A 23,980-nucleotide genomic window follows, 5' to 3' on the forward strand; every position below is an offset into this window, starting at 1 on the left:
TGAATGTTGGCTGGAGTAAAGGAATTTATGTGGCTATTGGCTGGAGTGAAGGGATTCACGTGGATACTGGCTGGAGTGAAGGGATTCACGTGGATACTGGCTGGAGTGAAGGGCTTTACATAGATACTGGCTGGAGTGAAGGGATTTACGTGGATACTGGCTGGAGTGAAGGGATTTATGTGGATACTGGCTGGAGTGAAGGGATTCACGTGGATACTGGCTGGAGTGAAGGGATTTACATAGATACTGGCTGGAGTGAAGGGATTTACGTGGATACTGGCTGGAGTGAAGGGATTTATGTGGATACTGGCTGGAGTAAAGGAATTCACGTGAATGTTGGCTGGAATAAAGGAATTTATGTGGATGCTGGCTGGAGTAAAGGGATTCACGTGGATACTGGCTGAAGTTAAAGGGATTCACGTGGATACTGGCTGGAGTGAAAGGATTTACGTGGAAACTGGCTGGAGTGAAGGGATTTACATGGATACTGGCTGGAGTGAAGGGATTTATGTGGATACTGGCTGGAGTGAATGGATTTACGTGGATACTGGCTGGAGTGAAGGGATTTATGTGGATACTGGCTGGAGGTAAAGGCATTTATGTGGATGCTGGCTGGAGTGAAGGGATTTACGTGAATACTGGCAGGAGTGAAGGGATTTACGTGGATGCTGGCTGGAGTGAAGGGATTTATGTGGATACTGGCTGGAGTGAAGGGATTTACGTGGATACTGGCTGAAGTTAAAGGGATTCACGTGGATACTGGCTGGAATGAAAGGATTTACGTGGAAACAGGCTGGAGTGAAGGGATTTACATGGATACTGGCTGGAGTGAAGGGATTTATGTGGATACTGGCTGGAGTGAAGGGATTTACGTGGATACTGGCTGGAGTGAAGGGATTTATGTGGATACTGGCTGGAGGTAAAGGCATTTATGTGGATGCTGGCTGGAGTGAAGGGATTTACGTGAATACTGGCAGGAGTGAAGGGATTTACATGGATACTGGCTGGAGTGAAGGGATTTATGTGGATACTGGCTGGAGTGAAGGGATTTATGTGGATACTGGCTGGAGGTAAAGGCACTTATGTGGATGCTGGCTGGAGTGAAGGGATTTACGTGAATACTGGCAGGAGTGAAGGGATTTACGTGGATGCTGGCTGGAGTGAAGGGATTTATGTGGATACTGGCTGGAGTGAAGGGATTTACGTGGATACTGGCTGAAGTTAAAGGGATTCACGTGGATACTGGCTGGAATGAAAGGATTTACGTGGAAACAGGCTGGAGTGAAGGGATTTACATGGATACTGGCTGGAGTGAAGGGATTTATGTGGATACTGGCTGGAGTGAAGGGATTTACGTGGATACTGGCTGGAGTGAAGGGATTTATGTGGATACTGGCTGGAGGTAAAGGCATTTATGTGGATGCTGGCTGGAGTGAAGGGATTTACGTGAATACTGGCAGGAGTGAAGGGATTTACATGGATACTGGCTGGAGTGAAGGGATTTATGTGGATACTGGCTGGAGTGAAGGGATTTATGTGGATACTGGCTGGAGGTAAAGGCATTTATGTGGATGCTGGCTGGAGTGAAGGGATTTACGTGAATACTGGCAGGAGTGAAGGGATTTACGTGGATGCTGGCTGGAGTGAAGAGGTTCATGTGGATACTGGCTGGAGTGAAGGGATTTACGTGGATGTTGGCTGGAGTGAAGAGGTTCACGTGGATACTGGCTGGAGTGAAGGGATTCACGTGAATGCTGGCTGGAGTGCAGAGATTTACACGAATACTGGCTGGAGTGAAGGGACTTACGTGGATACTGGCTGGAGTAAAGGGATTTATGTGGATACTGGCTGGAGTAAAGGAATTCACATGAATGTTGGCTGGAGTAAAGGAATTTATGTGGATGCTGGCTGGAGTGAAGGGATTTACGTGGATGTTGGCTGGAGTGAAGAGGTTCACGTGGATACTGGCTGGAGTGAAGGGATTCACGTGAATGCTGGCTGGAGTGCAGAGATTTACACGAATACTGGCTGGAGTGAAGGGACTTACGTGGATACTGGCTGGAGTAAAGGAATTCACGTGGATACTGGTTGGAGTAAGGGGATTCACAAGGATGCTGGCGGGAGTAAAGGGATTCACGTGGATACTGGCTGGAATGAAGGGATTTATGTGGATACCGGCTGGTGTGAAGGGATTTACATGGATACTGGCTGGAATGAAGGGATTTACGTGAATGTTGGCTGGAGTAAAGGAATTTATGTGGATATTGGCTGGAGTAAAGGAATTTATGTGGATGCTGGCTGGAGTAAAGGGATTCATGTGGATACTGTCTGGAGTGAAGGGATTCATGTGGATACTGGCTGGAGTGAGGGGATTCATGTGGATACTGGCTGGAGTGAAGAGATTCACATGGATACTGGCTGGAGTGAAGGGATTCACGTGGATACTGGCTGGAGTGAAGGGATTTATGTGGATACTGGCTGGAGTAAAGGGATTTATGTGGATACTGGCTGGAGTAAAGGAATTCACATGAATGTTGGCTGGAGTAAAGGAATTTATGTGGATATTGGCTGGAGTAAAGGAATTTATGTGGATGCTGGCTGGAGTAAAGGGGTTCATGTGGATACTGGCTGGAGTAAAGGGATTGATGTGGATACTGTCTGGAGCGAAAAGATTCATGTGGATACTGGCTGGAGTAAAAGGATTTACGTGAATGTTGGCTGGAGTAAAGGAATTAATGTGGCGATTGGCTGGAGTAAAGGAATTTATGTGGATGCTGGCTGGAGTAAAGGGGTTCACGTGGATACTGGCTGGAGTAAAGGGATTCATGTGGATACTGTCTGGAGTGAAGGGATTCATGTGGATACTGGCTGGAGTGAGGGGATTCACGTAGATACTGTCTGGAGTGAAGGAATTCACGTGGATACTGGCTGGAGTGAAGGGATTCACGTGGATACTGGCTGGAGTGAAGGGATTCACGTGGATACTGGCTGGAGTGAAGGGATTTACATGGATACTGGCTGGAGTGAAGGGATTTACATAGATACTGGCTGGAGTGAAGGGATTTACGTGGATACTGGCTGGAGTGAAGGGATTTACATAGATACTGGCTGGAGTGAAGGGATTTACGTGGATACTGGCTGGAGTGAAGGGATTTATGTGGATACTGGCTGGAGTAAAGGGATTCACGTGAATGTTGGCTGGAGTAAAAGAATTTATGTGGATATTGGCTGGAGTAAAGGAATTTATGTGGATGCTGGCTGGAGTAAAGGGATTCACGTGGATACTGTCTGGAGTGAAGGGATTCATGTGGATACTGGCTGGAATGAGGGGATTCACGTGGATACTGGCTGGAGTGAAGGGATTTACATAGATAATGGCTGGAGTGAAGGGATTCATGTGGATACTGGCTGGAGTAAAGGGATTCACATGGATACTGGGTGGAGTGAAGGGATTTACATAGATACTGGCTGGAGTGAAAGGATTTACTTGGAAACTGGCTGGAGTGAAGGGATTTATGTGGATACTGGCTGGAGTAAAGGAGTTTATGTGGCTATTGGCTGGAGTAAAGGAATTTATGTGGATGCTGGCTAGAGTAAAGGGATTTACGTGAATGTTGTCTGGAGTAAAGGACTTTATGTGGATATTGGCTGGAGTAAAGAAATTTATGTGGATGCTGGCTGGAGTAAAGGGATTCATGTGGATACTGTTACGTACCCCGTAACTGGGTTGCCAAACCAGCAGAAATGGATCACTCAGTTGGAGTCTGGATTACTAGAACTAAGAAAGTTTTATTAAAGAAGCAAGCAACACAGTACTCGAAAGGATAATAAATGCAACAGTTCAGCAATAATAAACGAACATGTGCACAGAATTAAGATAACAGCATCAATCAAGCTCTATCGTTGTCTAGGGGTAAATGACCAATTTCAAAGTGACACAAAGTTCAGTCCAATTTAGTTCAGTTCGCAGTAATCATTGCCATGGCGATGGACAATGTGGGGGGAGGGAGAGAGAGAACGAGAACGACTGATCATTCAGAACGGCTTCCACTCACAGACCGGCGATATTGCTCACAAGCAGCTTTCGGGCGGGTCCTTTCTGATGTCACCTGAGGTCACCGACTGTGACCCCTCCTCCAGATGCGGTCGATCCTCTGCAGTGAACCTGGCACCCAAGCGAGGGTGGACGCACACCGGGTTCCCGCTGATCGTACCTTTTCACCCTGTGCGTTTGTGTCCCGGTACTTCCCACCGACTCGTGAGAGGCGCACCGCTTGCAGAGTCTCATTACCTCGAGTGTCGTGTGTCCTGCCTTAGCAAACCTGTCCCTTTTTATCCCCCTGCTGGGGTATCGCCTGTCCATTACTTCAAACAGTTCAGGGTTCAAAGGGGGAGCCGCTCTAGACAGCTCTCTCTCCTGTCCCTTCATTACACATCTCCAGATCGCCTGTCCATCACTTCAAACAGTTCAGGGTTTAAAGGGGGAGCCGCTCTAGACAGCTCTCTCTCCCGTCCCTTCATTACACATCTCCAGATGCTGCTTCATTGTTCCTTATCTCTCCTTCTCCTAAGGACAGGTGGCAGACCAACTGCTGATGCCACTGATGCTAGCCCAGGCCAGCAAACATCTTAATTTATGTGTATTCTCGTCACAATACTGTCTGGAGTGAAGTGATTTATGTGGATACTAGTTGGAGTAAAGGGATTTAGGTGAATGTTGGCTGGAGTAAAGGAACTTATGTGGATATTGGCTAGAGTAAAGGAATTTATGTGGATGCTGGCTGGAGTAAAGGTGTTCACGTGGATACTGGCTGGAGTAAAGGGATTCATGTGGATACTGTCTGGAGTGAAGGGATTTACGTGGATACTGGTTGGAGTGAGGAGATTCATGTGGATACTAGCTGGAGTGAAGGGATACACATGTATACTGGCTGGAGTGAAGGGATTCACGTGGATTCTGGCTGGACTAAGGGGATTCACGTGGATACTGGCTGGAGTGAAGGAATTTACGTAGATACTGGCTGGAGTGAAGGGATTTATGTGGATACTGGCTGGAGGTAAATGCATTTATGTGGATGCTGGCTGGAGTGAAGGGATTTACGTGAATACTGGCAGGAGTGAACGGATTTACATGGATGCTTGCTGGAGTGAAGGGGTTCACGTGAATACTGGCTGGAGTGAAGGGATTTACGTGGATGATGGCTGGAGTGAAGAGGTTCAAGTGGATACTGGCTGGAGTGAAGGGATTTACATGGATACTGGCTGGAGTGAAGGGATTTACATGAATACTGACTGGAGTGAAGGGATTTACATGGATACTGGCTGGAGTGAAGGGATTTACATGAATACTTGCTGGAGTAAAGGAATTCACATGGATACTGGCAGGAGTGAAGGGATTCATGTGCATACTGGCTGGAGTAAAGGGATTCACGTGGATACTGGCTGGAGTAAAGTGATTCACGTGGATACTGTCTGGAGTGAAGGGATTCTGGTGGATACTGGCTGGAGTGAAGGGATTTACGTGGATACTGGCTGGAGTGAAGGGATTCACGTGGATACTGGCTGGAGTGAAGGGACTTATGTGGATACTGGCTGGAGTGAAGGGATTTTTTGGATACTGGCTGGAGTAAAGGGATTTATGTGGATGCTGGCTAGAGTAAAGGGGCTCACATGGATACTGGCTGGAGTAAAGGGATTTATGTGAATGCTGGCTGGAGTGAAGTGATTTACATGGATACTGGCTGGAGTAAAGGGATTTACGTGGATACTGGCTGGTGTGAAGGGATTTTGTGGATACTGGCTGGAGTAAAGGGATTCTCATGGATACTGGCTGGAGTGACGGGATTTATGTGGATACTGGCTGGAGTGAAGGGATTTACGTGAATACTGGCTGGAATAAAGGAATTCACATGTATACTGGCTGGAGTAAAGGGATTTATGTGGATGCTGGCTGAAGTAAAGAATTTTATGTGGATGCTGGCTGGAGTAAAGGGGTTCACGTGAATACTGGCTGGAGTGAAGGGATTTACGTGGATGATGGCTGGAGTAAAGGGGTTCACGTGGATACTGGTTGGAGTAAAGGGATTTATGTGAATGCTGGCTGGAGTGAAGTGATTTACATGGATACTGGCTGGAGTAAAGGGATTTACATGGATACTGGCTGGAGTGAAGAGATTTACGTGGATACTGCTGGAGTGAAGGGATTTATGGTGATACTGGCTGGAATAAAGGGATTTACATGGATACTGGCTGGAGTAAAGGGATTCATGAGAATACTGGCTGGAGTGAAGGGATTTACATGAATACTGGCTGGAGTAAAGGGGTTCACGTGACTGCTGGTTGGAGCGAAATGTCTGAGTTAATGGAAGAAGTTGCCCACTCTGGACCTTTGTTCCATGAAGCATAAGAAACTGAGGGTGAGCTCATAGAAGTCTATAAAATTATGAGAGGCATAGATAAGGTGAACAGTCATAGACTTTTCCCCAGGGTTGGGGAGTCCACAGCTCGAAGGCACAGATACAAATAAGAGAGGAGAGATCTAAAAGAGAGCTGACAGGTAGTGTCTTTATACTGAAGGTAGAGAATAGCTGAAATGAACTGCCAGAGGAAGTGTTCGAGGTGGGTACAATTGCAACATTTAAGAGGCTTTTGGACAGGTACATGGATGGAGGGGCGTGGATGGCTATGGGCCAAATGCGGCAACTGGGACTAGCAGAGGGCACGCTGTGGTTGGCATAGACCAGTTGAGCTGAAGGTTTTTTTTCTGTGTTATATTACTCTAAGATACTATACACAGATAATGCAATGTGTAAAATGTAAAGTGTAGAAAAACAGATGCTAGGATAACAGTGAGTATGAGTACGGTAGATTTAAGGTGAAATATTCTGTCGCTGACTGATCTGGTTGAGTTATTGAACCTCCACTAGCCCCTAAACACCTGGAAATGATTTCCTATGTTATTTTTATGATCTGTTATTATCAATTTAATACTCAAGTTGGATCACACAAATACCCTTCTGTAAACTGAACTTCAGTGCACAGTTACCTAAAAACAATGCAATCTCGTTGCAGAAGGTCAGTGCTATGATTTAATTGTAATACTTTCTGCTTTATTCAGGGGCCCAAGTCATCGTTTATCACTGATGAGAAACGAGCCAGGCTGAAAAGCAACCCAGTCAAAGTACGGTTTGCTGAGGAAGTGATTGTCAATGGCCATACACAGGTTTGTCTCTCCTGCAGGTCTTGCTGATTGCTGGGTTTACCCATTGCATTTCTATCAGAGGCAAACTGGTTCTGGGTGAAAACCCTTTGTTTTTCTGAACGAATTGGCCTTTTGTCTGGTTGTGCACCATTTCCTTAGAGTTGAGGTGAGCATTAAGGAACTGTAGGCATTCTCTCTAGCAAAGATACTCCCTTCAGTACCAAGTGAGAATACAATGTAAAACTGTTTAATAAGAACAAGTTTATGGGTGCACAGAATTACACAATGGAATAATTTCAAGACTCAAGACTGTTTATTGCCATTCTTCAGTACGCAAGTGTAAAGGAAAACAAAATGATCGTTGCTCCAGATCCGTTACTGTATAAAGAACACAATAAAAATCCAATATATATAAATATAAAAGCAACCTTTTAAAGCACAATGTACAAGTAACTGTTATATACTGTATATAGACTGATTGTTAGTAGATAGAGTGACACTAGGAGATGTGTATGTCGTGGTAGTGGCGAGTATTAATGAGTGGAGGTGTTTGTCAGCATGACGGTTTGCGGAAACAGCTGTGTTTGGGTCTAGTGTTCCTGGTGTGAATGCTGCGCAGCCTCTTCCCTGATGGGAGTGGGACAGACAGTCCATATGCAGGGAGGGTGGGATCCTGCCAACATACAAAATCATAGAGCCAGTTATGATGCCTCCAACAGACGACATGGTTACTGTGGTGGGCAGATTGCAATGCACTCAGATCGAATAGCTGCCCCGATTTTCATTTCCAAAATGTTAATCCAGGAGCTGCGTCGCATTTGAGCAATGAGGTGAGTTGATACCTGCTAGAGATACAAGAATAAAAAGGAGAAGATATATACATGTTTTGAGATCTGAGCCATGGGCTGTGTGACAAATTTTTCAAAATTCAGTGCAAAACTTATTATCAGAGTACATACATGTCACCACATACAACCCTGAGATTCTTTTCCCTGTGCATACTCAGTAAATCTATAGAACAGTAACTGTAAACAGGATCACTGGACAACAAGCTCTGCAAATACAAAGATAAATAAATAGCAATAAATAACAAGCATGGAATGACAAGATTGGGTCCTTAAAGTGAGACCATCAGTTGTGGAACACCAGAAGTAGAATGAGTGTAGTTATCCCCTTTTGTTCAAGAGCCTGTTGAGGGGTAGAAACTGTTCCTGAACCTGGTGGAGTGAGTCCTGAGGCTCCTGTACCTACTACCTGATGGCAGCATCAAGAAGAGATCATGGCCTGGGTGGTGAAGGTCTTTGATGATGGATGCTGCTTTTCTACGGCAACGTTTTGTGTAGGTGTGCTCAATGTCAGGGAGGGTTTTATCCATGATGTACTGGGCTGAATCTACTACCTTTTGTAGGATTTTCCGCTCAAAGGCATTGATGTTCCCATACCAGGCTGTAGTGCAGCTGGTCAGCACTGTTTCCACCAGGCATCTATTGAAGTTTGTCAAGGACTTTGATGACCTGCCAAATCTCTGCAGACTTCTGTCGAAGCAGAGGAGCTGTCATGCTTTGTTTGCAATTATATTTATATGATGGGCCCAGGACATCCCTGTAGTGACCTTGTGCTGTTGGAGATTGTGGAGGATATGTTTTTGCCACTGACTGGGGTCTACAAGTGAGGGAATCCAGGATCCAATTCTCTTTCACCACTAATAGATGAAAACGAGGTCTTGATTGTCTTTGGGCATTTTTCATCCCTAGTTAAAGATGGGTTTAATTTGATCATAGTTGGGCAATTACATTTCCTTATACCAAGCTCTGTTGTGTATCATCACATTGATTTAATCTCTGAATATTAGTTGCAGCATTGTCTGATCTTTCTGGGGAGCCTATGGATACAAATGAGGTTCTGAGAAATCGGTCAACGGGCTGGTGGGTGCAGTCAAAAACTTAGGATTCCAAGAGACCCATCTACTTGATCTTAGCTCTCAGGAGAACTAGTAGATTCGGTGAAATCTCCAGCTCTGCAGTGTGGGACTCGTAATGGTGGGTTAATGATCTGTTTTCAGTTCTCTTCTGTTGAAATTTCATTCTGTCCCTATAGTTCCAGCAGCAATGGTTCTTGTCCCATTTCCTGCACCTTCCCCCACCCCCCCGTCAACTTTTCTTCACCTTCAGTTAAGCAATGGTATCAGAGTAAAGTAAAGATAACTGTACATGACTTTGCTTCTTTATTGTAATAAATAATTCTAGTAGTTGATGTTTTTTTTCCTCTTCACAGGGTAACTCACTTCTGTTTATGCCTAATGTTCTCAAAGTATATTTGGAAAATGGACAAACTAAAGCCTTTAGATATGATAAAAATACAACTGTGAAGGTAAGAAAGACTCTTCCAGTTCTCTTAGCTCATTGCTGTTTGCTTTCTTCCTTGAAGGTTTTATTCAGGAAAATTCCCAGCCATTTGTTTCATTGACCGATCACAAGTACACATGTACAGTACATCACAACTGGGCAGATATGGTCCACCAAACAATTTGAGCCTGCCCTGCCATTTAACATGATTGTAGCGGCCAAACCAAAACTGAAACAGTTGCCGCTGCCAGTGACCCGGTGGACTTGTTATACTTGCATGAGGCACCCTCACCCCAATAATGATTGCTTCAAAAGTCAAGGATACGTATCCCGATCCTTTATTGGCAATTAGCAAACATTCAATCTTGAATCGATGAAACTTAAGCATACACAAATGTAAGTTAAGTGTAATTGAGCGTTATTGAGAGGTCAGCAAAAGATATGACCTCCTGTCTGATATCTTAGGGATATAACCCATGTGTTCCATGGTGAAGGCAGATGCAAACATTTATTCAATATATTTCTTTGCTTGCTGGTATACATTTACCCATCTCTATCCATAAGGCTGATTTATACTTCTGCGTCAACTCGACGCTGTAACCTATGCAAGTGGCCTACGCACGTTGTGAGCATTTATACTTGTGCGTTGGTGTGTCTACGTCACTCTGCAATTCGGGCACGTTGCGCATGTGCACACACCTGCCTGTGCAAGGCTTCATGGTCATGGTAGTCTTTCTCGGGCTCAACCAGTTTAAAGTGAGTGTCTTTTTTCATAAAAGCGAAATGCGTCCTCCATAATTTCGGAGGTCTGTAAAGCTTTATGGAAAGCATTGCAGCCAGAGTTCCTCCCCTGCCCTTTGGTTGCCCAATGGGAAGCTATTGCAGCGTAGGAGGAAATGCGATGCTACCAAGCAGACCAATCACAGTTGTTGAGGTCTGCATTGCCGTGACACGTAGTTACATTTTGGGAGGGTGCGTGTCAGGCTACGGCGTAGGGATCCACATAGGCACTGTGTAGGGCTCGTGGTGATGCTGTACCTATGGCGTCGATTTGACGCAGAAGTATAAATCAGCCTTTAGAGACCCTATACTTTCCTATTTATATCCAATGGAACATTCACTGTTTGTTGTTTTAATGCATGCAAGTTTTCTCTCAAAAATTAATTCTGCCCTTCCTATGTAAGCCTTTTAGTATTCTCTTGCTGGATCCTGAATTCCCAAAACTCTGGTCTACTACTAGTCCTTACTACTCTGTATAGCCTAGTTTTCATTTTCACACTATCTTCGATCTCCTTTATTAACCATGGATTGTCTTAGAAACCTCCTCTTTGATTCAGGCAGGCATAGACCAGCTGACTGAATATTTGCCATCATCTCTCTTCTGACCTGTCTCTCAACTTGTTTCTTCTCTAACCGTCTGAGGTGTCATCTTTTGTGGGCCTATAGATTACTCCGGCCTGTGTCTTCTTTCCCCTGCTATTTATGATGTCTGCTGAAACCAATTACACTTCACTATCCACTACATTTATATCACAGCTGAGCTCTGGTCTGGTACTGTACCTTCCTCAGTTAACAATGCCAACCCACCTCCTTTCTCCTTCAGCCAATTGTTTTGGAACACTCTTTAACTCTGCCCACAGTCCTGGTCTGCCTTCAAACACCTTTCTGTAACAGCTATTATTTCATACATGTATATTGCTATCCGTGTTATCAACTCATCTGTCCAGTTGCAAATGCTATCTCCATTCACATAAAGAACATTAAACTTTGGTATTTTTACAGTTATGATTCTGTTTTGCACATTTTCACTTACATCTTCTACCTCAGTTTGTCTCACCGTGACTGTCAGTTTCCCTCTCACTGTCCTGTGCCACTCCTCTCTCATTTCCTCCTGATGTATTAAATCATCCATTTTCGGAGTTCTCCCCCTCCCTAGTTGGTATGAAACCCAGTCTACTACCCGATGCACGTGACTCATCAGGACACAGGTCCCAGTATTGTTCAGGTACAGCCCATCCCAATCGAACAGCTCTCTTCTTTCTTGGTACCCCCGGAATCAGAACCCGTTTCAACGACAGCAACAGCCAAAGAAGCTGGAGGAACTCTGCAGGCCAGGCACCATCTACAGAGGGAAATGAAGAGCTGATGCTTTCAGTCAAGACTCTTCCCCAGAACTAATGAAATGTCTTGAACTGAAATGCTGACTGTCAACTTTCCCTATGGATGACTCTTCCAGGCCTTTGTGTATTTCTCCAAATTTCCGGATTCTGCAGTTGTACCACTTAAGCCATGCGTTTGTCTCTCTAATCCTCATACTCCAGGTGTTATCACCATTGTGGTTCCACCTGAAATTCTCATAATCCTTCGCAGAATCTCCCTCCTCATTTGGCCATGCCATTTGTACCTACATGGACCATGACCACTGGATCTTCTCCTTCTCCAACTCCAAGTTCTTGTTCAGACAAGAAGAATTGCTCTTAGTGCTAGAACAGGCAGCCGACGCAAACTTTAGGACTCTTTGTCTTTGCTGTCCAGAACAGCGTCGATCCAGGGGAGGATTGTTGCTAATCACATGAACTGATTGTATCGATTGTTCTACTGCTCAAAGTATTTCACTGATGCAGAAGCAGAGACATCACAGCAATGGGTCTGTAGTCTGCAATGTCTATGCCCACATTTTAAATAAACTATATTACAGGTCATGCACTTCCTTGTCATAAAAGTAATCCCCCTTCTCATAATTTTATGTCAGCATATTATTCCAGCATTTATCATGGTGACTTGTCCAGTGTTTCCCATTCAGCAGACACAATGCACATGGGGGTTTGGTGGTGGTGGTGGGTGTGTGTTTGCGTGTGTGCGCGCAGGTTGAGTAATTAGCTAGCCATTAAAACATTTTTTGAGCAGGATATACCATTTATGCAAGAAGGCCTTGCACTGGGCTGGATGGAGCTCACCAATCAGGGACCAGTTTGGGAACTAGTTTCAGATTTCAACAAGGTCTCATCTGCTAAGGCTGTGCTCTGAGTCCGGGGACGTAATGGCCACAGAATCTGCCATATTGACTCCCATAGTTACAAGGGGGTCACACAAAGTGAAGTGGTATTCTGTGGAATGAGAAGTTGAGATAATATGGCTTCAAGCAGTGGTTGGTGGAAGTGTTACAGTAAACAAGAGAGTATTATATAGATAGAACAATGGACCAGGGAGCTTGGTATAGATGGAAAGAGGAAAGGCACTCTTTCAGCTCCTCAACGCCTTCCCTTCTCACAGCACTTTCCATGCAACAACTCTTTTCCTTGTCCATTCCCAAGATCCCTCCCGCTCAAGCAGCTCTTACATTCAACGCTCACACTGTGATCATGTCTACACTGGAGATTGCCCAACTGCTTGGCAGGATCTTTGTGCTCAGTCCACAAGGACGACCCTGAAATATGGTTGTCTGTCGTTTTACTTCTCTGTCTCACTTCCAATGAAATTTCAGGCGTCCAATCTATCTGTTGCCTCCTAAACTTCTCAATGAATTCCAGCATAAGCTTGAGAAACAGTATCTCATCCTCTGGGAGTTTACTGCCATCCGGGCTCATTCTCAAATTGAACAATTTCAGATGACTTGCTTTTTCCATTTGTATCAAAGTGGCTGGTTTTGCAGCAAGATTATCCACCTGCAGTATTAACTCAGTTTCTTTTTCTCTTTCCACAGATACTGCCTGGTTTGCTGAACATTTCCATTATTCTCCTCAGTTTCAAGTTTCAGCGACAGCTCTGACCTACATTTCAGAAATTTTATATACACCTTTATTGTTTTCTCTCACTCCCCTCATGACTCTGTAAAGTTGGGAATTGCCTGGGAAATCCTGCCCTCATCCTATCAGAGATGCAATTCCTCTTTGTCCTATCCAACCTCCTCCCACCCTCTCTTAAAATGGGCTTGTTTTCTCTTTCCCTCGTTCTGATGAATGGGTTTTGACCTGAAATATTAAATCTGTTTCACCTTCTACAGATGCTGCCTGACGTCTGAGATTGTTTTATTCCATATTTCTGCCATCTGCAGGGTGTAGATGTTCTATTCCTAAGTCTGTACTGTGAGTTGTTTGAAAGCGACCTGTAGATGAAGGTGTTCCCATAGCCCTGAGCTTCTGGGGGAGTAGAGATCAGATTTTAGAACATTTATGAGTAGCTGCAGTTCATTTTGTAGATGATAGACAATGCAATCACTGTACGCTAGTGGTGGTGCCATTGAATTTTCAGGGTCTTGTTCAACCAATTTCGACTCCCTGTCCTTTCTTCGCTGGTCCATTCTTTACCTTGACATGTTGGAAGCTCCCTGCCACCTCAATAATTTCCAGTTCCCTGGTGCCAATCAGTTCACCTTCACCATGAAAATACAATCCCCCTACACTTCTATCTTCACCATGAAGATACAATCCCCCTACACTTCTGTTTTCACCATGAAGATACAATCCCCCTACACTTCTGTTTTCACCATGAAGATACAATCCCCCTACACTTCTGTCCAATGTCTGAATGCCCTTTGCTTCTTCCTCGAACAGACACCAACCATTTGCCCTCCCCCAACACACTCTGGCTGAGCTTGTTCTACCAATGAATGGTCTCCTCCGATTCCACTCATGTTCTTCAGATCAAAGCTCAGGGCGGTCACATGGGCCCAAGCAATGCCTGTCTTTTGGTCACATATATGGAACCATCTTTGTTTCAGTCCCATTCAAGCCTACTCCTCTAACTCAGCACCTGCGTTAATCTTGCTTCTTGCACTCAAAAGAACTGTCAATTTTCACCCCGCTCTCACCTTCCTATTTTGGATCTCTGCATTCACCTCAGGGGTTAGGTTAGCCATTCTAAGCCCACAGCCTCCCATAGCTATCTTAACTATACTTCCACCTGCTATTCCAATCTCTCAATTTCTTCTTTTTCTGCCATCTTTGCTCCAATGATGAAATGTTCTGCAGAGGTGCCTGTAAATATCTAGTTACTTTCCGAACCACGGCTTGTCCTCTGTCAGAGTAGATAGAGCCCTTCTTCTATTTCCCATACTTCTGCCCTAACCCTTACCCCACTTCACAGAGCAAGAGCAGTGTTCCTCTGGTGCTCACCTCTCACCTCACCAGCCTCCACGTTTAAAGGATCAGCCTTTGCAATTTCAGATAGCTGCTGTAAGATTCCAGCAGCAGATACATTTAATCTCCACCTCACAATTTTACAGTAACTTTCTGTTCCACTCTTCCATCGCCACCAAACAATCCCCATCTCCTGGCACTTTCCCAGATGCAAAACCTGTCCCTTCACCTGCTCCTTTCAAACCATCCAGGGACCCAAGCAGTACTGTGAGGTGAGGCAGAGATTCACTTTCTCTTCTCCCACTATATGACCTTCACTAAATAGTACATTAAGTGATCATTTTGTGAAGTACATGCTTATTTCACAGGGGTGACCTTGAACTTCCAGTTGTCTGCAATTCTAATTCACCATTTCACTTCCACTCTGAACTTTTAGTCTATGGGCTTCTGCATTATTGCAACAAAGTCCAATGCAAGCTTCAAATAACAATACCTTATCTTCAGACAGGGCAAGTAGCAGCAGTTTGACAAAACATTAACTTGTTCAACTTTCCTGTCTGAATCAGAACTGGCCAGTTCTGCTCTTCATTATGTTGATTCACCTCTTCTTGTTCTATTCATGCAGTTTGCCCTGCTGGACAAATCCCACAGACTCACTGTGTAGAACACATAGACATGAAGGACAAATCCCACAGACTCACTGTGTAGAGCACATAGACCTGCTGGACAAATCCCACAGACTCACTGTGTAGAACACATAGACATGAAGGACAAATCCCACAGACTCACTGTATAGGACACATAGATCTGCTGGACGTGTCCCACAGGCTCTCTGTGTACAACACATCAACCAGATGAAGGAGCTTAATTTGTTGGTAAATGCCCTATGGGCGTTTTGAATATTCTCCCAAAGACATTGTTTTTGTCATACCAATGACTCCCACACCTTCTTTCTTATTAAATATTCACAAGATTTTTTTCTCCCAATTCTGATTAAGGGCCCCAGAACCAATGCATAAAACATAAGAAATAGGAGCAAGAGTCGGCCATCTGGCCTGTCGAGCCTGCTCCACTATTCAATAACATCGTGGCTGATCTGGCCAAAGACTCATCTCCACCTACCCCATAACCTTTAATTCCCCTACTATGCAAAAATCTACCCAGCCTTGATACAGGAACTGTTCCTCCTGCAGCTTAATATCTGCTACACCTGCTGTGCTCCACTGGACTTGAATGAAAGAGGGTGTCTATATAAGGAAAATGGAATTCAATGTCTTGACAAGCAAGAACAAGCACACAGACTAGTCTGGATGACAAGCTTGCTGAAAATCTGCAGTAACAGTGTGCACACATTTGGCAGAAGTTGCCTTTACTGCTAAGGCAGCGTAATAATTGCATAAAGATCCACATGATTAGCACATTGCAATTCTGCATTCTCCTTCAGGCAGTCTGTTGTGTTCATCTCTATTTCAGTTGCATTTCAATCGAAAGGGCAATTTGAGGTGCCTGAGGAAGAGGCCTGTATAAATTCCTTATGTTTACACTGAATGAGGCCATTTAACCCATCAAAGTTATGCTAGCTCTCAGCAATCCATTCATCTCATTTCTGAATGTAACCTGTTATCCATGCCCTGGGTTAACTCCAGCCCAGCTGCACTGGGGATCATTTGCATTAACCAATTAACTTTTGGGATGTGCGCAGAAGCAGGAACACCCAAGTAAACCTACACAGTGATGGTCAGAACAAAGTGCACACCACCAGCCAGGATGATTACCATTTTACCCAGTCACTGGGACCGTGGAGCACCAGCACTATCTGCCACTTCATCAACAGCCTGTAATTTGTGTAGAGGCTCCTGGAGAGGCTGGAGTATTTAACATTCCTAGAACTTATGGAGCCACAAAAACATAGCCAAGACATACTGTACATTAGCACTAACACAAATTTTGTTCCCTGGGCTGTGGAAGAGGCAACATGCATTCAAGTAGTTCACTTCAGAGTGGATTTCAAAGACGCTCATAAAACATAAATGAGGGACAGTGGGAGTCACAGGAGGTGGGGAAAGTGGAGAATTTAGAGGCAGGTGGAGTTGGCAGGACAAGGAATAGGGATAGTAGGAGGTGCAGTGGATGGGGATGGTGAACACTGGAGTGGTGTGGATTGCAGAAAGTTCAGGAGGATTGTCAGAATAGGTGGTAGGGACAGTGGCTGAGAGAGTGGAAAGATCAGGAGAGAGTCGACAGTGCATGAGTGACAATAGTTTGAGGGCAGACGTTGAGGACTGATAGCAATGCAGGATAAGAGCTCTGGGTAATGCAAAGGTTTTGGGAAGTGTGGGCAGGGACGGTGGGAAGCGCTTGCTGGGATGGTGGGAGGTGTTGACAATAATGGTGGGAAGTGTTGGCAGGGACGGTGGGAAGTGTTGACAGGGACGGTGGGAAGTGTTGGCAGGGATGGTGGGAAGTGTTGACAGGGACTGTGGGAAGTGTTGGCAGGGACGATGGGAAGTGTTAACAGGGACTGTGGGAAGTGTTGGCAGGGACGGTGGGAAGTGTTGGCAGGGACTGTGGGAAGTGTTGGCAGGGACTGTGGGAAGTGTTGACAGGGACGGTGGGAAGTGTTAACAGGGACTGTGGGAAGTGTTGGCAGGGACGGTGGGAAGTGTTGGCAGGGACTGTGGGAAGTGTTGGCTGGGACGGTGGGAAGTGTTGGCAGGGACTGTGGGAAGTGTTGGCAGGGACTGTGGGAAGTGTTGACAGGGACGGTGGGAAGTGTTGGCAGGGACTGTGGGAAGTGTTGGGTGGGACGATGGGAAGTGTTGGTAGGGACTGTGGGAAGTGTTGGCTGGGACTGTGGGAAGTGTTGGCTGGGACGGTGGGAAGTGTTGGCAGGGACTGTGGGAAGTGTTGGCAGGGACTGTGGGAAGTGTTGACAGGGACGGTGGGAAGTGTTGGCAGGGACGGTGGGAAGTGTTGGCAGGGACTGTGGGAAGTGTTGGGCGGGACGATGGGAAGTGTTGGTAGGGACTGTGGGAAGTGTTGACAGGGACGATGGGAAGTGTTGGCAGGGACTGTGGGAAGTGTTTGCAGGGACGGTGGGAAGTGTTGACAGGGACGGTGGAAAGTGTTGGCAGGGACTGTGGGAAGTGTTGGCAGGGACTGTGGGAAGTTTTGGCACGGACGGTGGAAAGTGTTGGCAGGTTCTGTGGGAAGTGTTGGCAGGGACGGTGGGAAGTGTTGGCAGGGACAATGGGAAGTGTTGACAGCGTCAATAGGAAGTGTTGACAGGGACGGTGGGAAGTGTTGACAGGGACTGTGGGAAGTGTCGACAGGGACTGTGGGAAGTGTTGGCAGGGACGGTGGGAAGTGTTAACAGGGACTGTGGGAAGTGTTGACAGGGACTGTGGGAAGTGTTGGCAGGGATGGTGGGAAGTGTTGGGCGGGACGATGGGAAGTGTTGGCAGGGATGGTGGGAAGTGTTGGCAGGGATGGTGGGAAGTGTTGACAGGGACGGTGGGAAGTGTTGACAGGGACTGTGGGAAGTACAGTGAGTGAAGGTGACAGGACAGGTAAGGAACAGGGTAGTCGGAAGAGTGCAGGGTTGGGTCAGTGGGTGCTGGAATGGGGGAGCCCAGGTCAGCATGCAGGGTTCTGCAGTGGGTGGTGTACGGACTGGGGATATTCTGAGGATAAATTAAGGATCGCTTTTTCATTTTTCCAAAGTGCCTATAATCATTTTCTGTGAGAGGCTGTAGTTATATAGTTGCATTTCTCCTACATGGTGTCTTCTTGATTTCAGAAAAAGAATGAGGTGCAATTTTAACCCCCATTCTTCTGTTCTCCACAGGATATCATTCTTACCTTGAAATCAAAGTTGTCGATCTGCTGCATTGAATACTTTGCATTAGCTTTGAAGGAGCGGTACAGTGTGACTAAAGTTCACCTTTTACACGACGATGAGCTGATTGAACAGGTATGGGAAAAATCAGGCCTTTGGGTTCACAAGGAAACGGTGGGTCAGCTCATCTTGTAAAGTGAGGAATAAAAACCTCCCATCTCCGGGTTCAAAGTTCAAAGTAAATTTATTCTCAAGGTACATATATATCACCATATACAACCCTGAGATTAATTTTCTTGCAGTTAATCACAGTAAATACGAGAAACACAATAGAATCAACAAAGGACTGCACCCCCCACAGGATGAACAAACAACTGATGTGGAAAAAACCCCAAATTAACGGCACTAATGCAAAAAGAAATAACAATTAATAAATGAGCAATAAATATCAAAAACATGAGATGAAGAGTCCATGAAAGTGAGTCCATAGGTTGTGGGAACAGCTTAGTGATGGGTTGAGTGAAGGTGAGTGACATTATCTCCTCTGGCTCAAGAGCCTGATGAGCGAGGGGTAATAACAGTTCCTGAACCTACTGGTGTGGGTCTTGAGGCTCCTGTACCTTCTTCCTGATGGCAGCAGTGAGAAGAGATCATGGCCTGAATTGTGGGGGTCCTTGATGATGGATGCTGCTTTCCGGCGACAACGCTCCATGTAGATGTGATCAACGGTGGGGTCTTTACCGGTGATGGACTGGGCCGTATCCACTACATTTTGTAGGATTTTCTGTTCAAGGGCATTGGTGTTTCTATACCAGGCTGTGATGCAGCCAGTCAACGTGCTCTCCACCACACATCTATCGAAGTTAGTTAAAGTTTTAGATGACATACCGAATCTTAAACTTCCAAGAAATTTTCATAATGGCACTTGTGTGCTGGACCCAAGACGAAACGAAAACACCAAGGAGTTTAAAGTTGCTGATACTCTCCACCTCTAATCCCCACTGAGGACTGGTTTATGGACGTCCTGTTTCTTCCTCTTGAAGTCAATAATTATCTTTGTTCTTGCTGGCATTGGGTTAGAGGTTGTTGTTGTGGCACCATTCAGCCAGACTTTCAACCTCCCACCTAATAGCTGATACATCACCATCTTTGATTCAGTCTATGACCGTGTAGCTGGCAGCAAACCTGAATATGACATTGGAGCTGTGCTTGGCCTCACAGTCATATGTGGAAAGTGAGTAGAGCAGGGGGCTGAGCACTCGGCCTTGTGGAACGTTTGTGCTGAGGGAGATTGTGTAGAAGGTGTTGCTGCCAATCCATAAGACATAGGGGCAGAAAGAAGCCGTTCAGCCCATCGAGCCTCTCCGTCATTCGATCATGACTGATCCTTTTACCCCTCCTCAGCCCCACTTCCCAGCCTTTTCCCTTTAACCTTTGATGCCGTGTCCAATCAAGAACTGATCAAGCTTTGCCTTAAATACACTCAATGACCTGTCGTCCACAGCTGCTTGTGGTAACAAATTCCACAAATTCACCATTCTCTGGCTAAAGAAATTTCTCTGCATCGCTGTTGTAGATGGATGCCCCTCTATCCTGAGGCTGTGCCCTCTTGTGCTAGACTCCCAAACCCTGGGAAGCATTCTTTCCACACCTACTCTGTTCAGGCCTTTCAACATTCGAAAGTTTTCAATGAGATCCACCCACCCGCCCCCCACCCCAACATCCTTCTAAATTCCAGTGAGTACAGACCCAGAGCTATCAAACGTTCCTCATATGATAACCCTTTCATTCCCAGAATCATCTTTGTGAACCTCCAAACTGTGACTGGGTCTGCAAGTGAGGAAAATGAGGATCCAGTTGCACAAGGAGGAATTGAGGCCTACAATTTGAAGCTTGTTATCTTTGAGGGGATGATAATATTGAACTCTGGTTAATGAAGACCATCCTGTCTTGTCTCCCTTTCTCCTCACCATTTACACCTTGGACTTCAAATACTGCAGAGAGTCTTGTCATCTTCAGAAGTTTTCGGATGACTCTGCCATAGTTGGATGCATCAGCAAGGGAGATGAGGCTGAGTACAGGGCTACGGTAGGAAACTTTGTCACATGGTGTGAGCAGAATTATCTGCAGCTTAATGTGAAAAAGACTAAGGAGCTGGTGGTAGACCTGAGGAGAGCTAAGGTACCGGTGACCCCTGTTTCCATCCAGAGGGTCAGTGTGGACATGGTGGAGGATTACAAATACCTGGGAATACGAATTGACAATAAACTGGACTGGTCAAAGAACACTGAGGCTGTCTACAAGAAGGGTCAGAGCCATCTCTATTTCCTGAGGAGACTGAGGTCCTTTAACATCTGCCAGACGATGCTGAGGATGTTCTACGAGTCTGTGGTGGTCAGTGCTATCATGTTTGCTGTTGTGTGCTGGGGCAGCAGGCTGAGGGTAGCAGACACCAACAGAATCAACAAACTCATTTGTAAGGCCAGTGATGTTGTGGGGATGGAACTGGACTCTCTCACGGTGGTGTCTGAAAAGACGATGCTGTCTAAGTTGCATGCCATCTTGGACAATGTCTCCCATCCACTACATAATGTACTGGGTGGGCACAGCAGTACATTCAGCCAGAGACTCATTCCACCGAGATGCAGCACTGAGCATCATAGGAAGTCAATCCTGCCTGTGGCCATCAAACTTTACAACTCCTCCCTTGGAGGGTCAGACACCCTGAGCCAATAGGCTGGTCCTGGACTTATTTCATAATTTACTAGCATAATTTACATATTACTACTTAACTATTTATGGTTCTATTACTATTTATTATTTATGGAGCAACTGTAACGAAAACCAATTTCCCCCTGGGATCAATAAAGTATGACTATGACTATGACTATGACTATCCTGACGTATGCATCTTCACTATCTAGAGATGTTTCAGGGTTGATTGAAGAGCCAATGAAATGGCACCTGCTTTCGACCTGTTGTGACAGTGGGCAAATTGGAGCCGATCCAAGTTGCTCCTGAGGCAGGAGTTGATATGTTTCATCACCAACCTCTCCAAGTACTTCATCACTGTGAATATAAGTGCCACTGGATGATAGTCATTGAGCAGATTCTGCTTCTTGTGGACCGATGTAATTGAAGTCTGCTTGAAGCAGGTGGGGACCTCAGACTGCCAAGCAACAGGTTAAAGATGTCGGTGAACACTCCAGCCAGTTGATCAGCACAGGTCTCTAGTACTTGTGCAGGTACCCCGTCTGGACTGGATGCTTTCTGTGGGTTCCCCCTCCTGAAGGATTCTCTCAGATCGGCCTCAGAGACTGAAAGCACAGGGTCACCGGGGGCTGCGGGAGGTCATGATGAATGCCTGATTTATTGATACTCCTGATTATGAACAAACTCCCATAAGATTAAATTCAAAGGTTGAACGTTCATACCTAAACTCACTCTTAATGGCAGAATTAGTCTCTGCTTTTTTATTGTTCTTTCTTATCAGGCTTGTGTGCTTTTGATGCCTTTCATTACAACACTGTGGAGGTGTGGTTACTATATCAAGTGATTTTGCTTATTTTTTGACATGGACAAAATCAGCTTATGGACATCTGACATAAACAGAACCTATTCATAACTTGGGGACAGCCTCTATATGCATTGTAGAACATTCTTTCAACTCTATAATCTAATATTCATTTCCCTAAATCTGAATTGTTTACAATTTCATACTCTGCAAAAACTTGCTGTTAATATTGAATTGAATACTTTGCATTAGCTTTGAAGGAGCGGTACAGTGTGACTAAAGTTTACCTTTTACACGACGATGAGCTGATTGAACAGGTATGGGAAAAATCAGAAGTTTGCTAAAATAATTCCGTTTTCTAAAAAGCACTTGTGTTATGACAAAAATCTAAAGAAAATTAATTCTTAATTATTTCACAGATGTAATAGTACTAACTTATTTGAATTTGTAAACGTTTTCTGCCCTGTTATAGGTTGTACAGAAACGTGAACCCCATGACTATAAATGTCTCTTCAGAGTGTGCTTCCTGCCTAGAGATCCTCTTGTGGTTTTACAAGATGATCCAGTTACCTTTGATTACCTCTACTTGCAGGTACGTTTGAGCTGAGTATCCACAATAAACCCTTTATAAATACCACAGCTATTATCATGACCAAATATTTCATCCTGCCAAAACTAAGCTGTAGAAATACTATTTCAGTGTTTGACCATGGGACCGATTCCCTGGCTGGCATCAATGGAAGTAAATAGTATCGATTTCTGAAATAAAAGTTTGATAGATTTCCTTTTGAAGCTATCATTTCAGGATACAGTGTGTGAATACTTTGAAAAACTATATGTGGTAAATATAGCAAGATTAGGGAGAGAAGGTGCATTTCTATCTCCAGCTCCCTGCGCTTTATATCAGCTGAGTCTATCTTGCTTCATATTTGAGTCTCTGGTGGGCTAATTGAAAAAGATTGATTGCATAATTAGTCACAACTCCCATTCATGTAGCTACATAGGAAAGTAGCCCACTTGTCCTTGATTCTGCTCCTCCTTGCAACAAGTTCATGGATGATCCTTTAATTTAGTGAAAATTTGCTCCACACAACCTATATCCCTTGATTTCACTAATTTAAAAAAAAGTCTCTCCCCTGAGCACGCTGAGTTGAATATCCCTCCACAGCCTGCAGGGCTTTAAAATTCCGAAGATTCATTGCCCGCTGGATGATGGTTGTTTTTCTCATTTCAGTCCTGTAGGCTTGTTCCTTAATTTTGAGAATGTAACCCTGGTAATAGGTACAGTACTTCATTCAAGGGAAACATAATCTCTGCTTTAATCTTGTAAGAATATTGCATGTTTTAAGAAATAATTTTTTCATTCTTCTAAGCTCAAGAGAGTATAGCCCTACTCCACTTCATTGCCTCTTACAAAATAAACCACTACCCTACTCCCCAACCCAGGAATTAACCTAGTGAACTTTTGCCACACTCCGTCTACCTTCCAGGCCTATACATTATACTTCTACGTGATCTCACAAAGACTCTGTATAATCGGAGCAAGAGGGGTCTACTCAAATTACTCACAAATATCTTTGCAATAATGGCAATGGATCGTTTGTTGCATCTGTCCTTCCTGTGACTCATACTCAAGGGCATCCTAGTTCTACTGAATAGCAACATTATTCAATCTGTCAATGGTTTTAAAATACTTGGCTATTTTATTTTTTTTCTCTTTCCAAGTGGAGAACCTCACACTTTCCAAATCGTATTTCTTCTGTCTTGCCCTCACTAAGTACCTCCACTGTACATCCCCTTGAAATCCCTCTGCAGTCACCTTACAAACCATACTGCCCCTCGTCTGAGTATTGTCATCAAACTTGAATAAATTACCATAGGAACAGAATTAGACCATTAAGCCCATTGAATCTGCTCTGCCATTTCATCATGGCTGATCAATTTTCCTCTCTACCCCATTCTCCTGCCTTCTCCATGTAACCTCTCCTGTCCTGAGTAAGCATG

General features: G+C 44.9%; 1 protein-coding gene across 1 annotated transcript in view; it reads left to right on the forward strand.

Annotated features, from left to right (window-relative positions):
- LOC140211455 (FERM and PDZ domain-containing protein 1-like) overlaps positions 1-23,980 on the forward strand; it is a 122,812-nt gene that overhangs the window by 54,960 nt on the left and 43,872 nt on the right. The window contains exons 6-9 of the mRNA XM_072281156.1: positions 7,118-7,222; positions 9,476-9,571; positions 18,472-18,597; positions 22,449-22,568. Coding sequence (XP_072137257.1) covers positions 7,118-7,222; positions 9,476-9,571; positions 18,472-18,597; positions 22,449-22,568 — 447 coding nt within the window. The remainder of the gene's footprint in view (positions 1-7,117; positions 7,223-9,475; positions 9,572-18,471; positions 18,598-22,448; positions 22,569-23,980) is intronic.

This window comes from Mobula birostris, chromosome 17 (assembly GCF_030028105.1).
Source record: "Mobula birostris isolate sMobBir1 chromosome 17, sMobBir1.hap1, whole genome shotgun sequence".
NCBI classification, from domain to species: Eukaryota; Metazoa; Chordata; class Chondrichthyes; order Myliobatiformes; family Myliobatidae; genus Mobula; species Mobula birostris.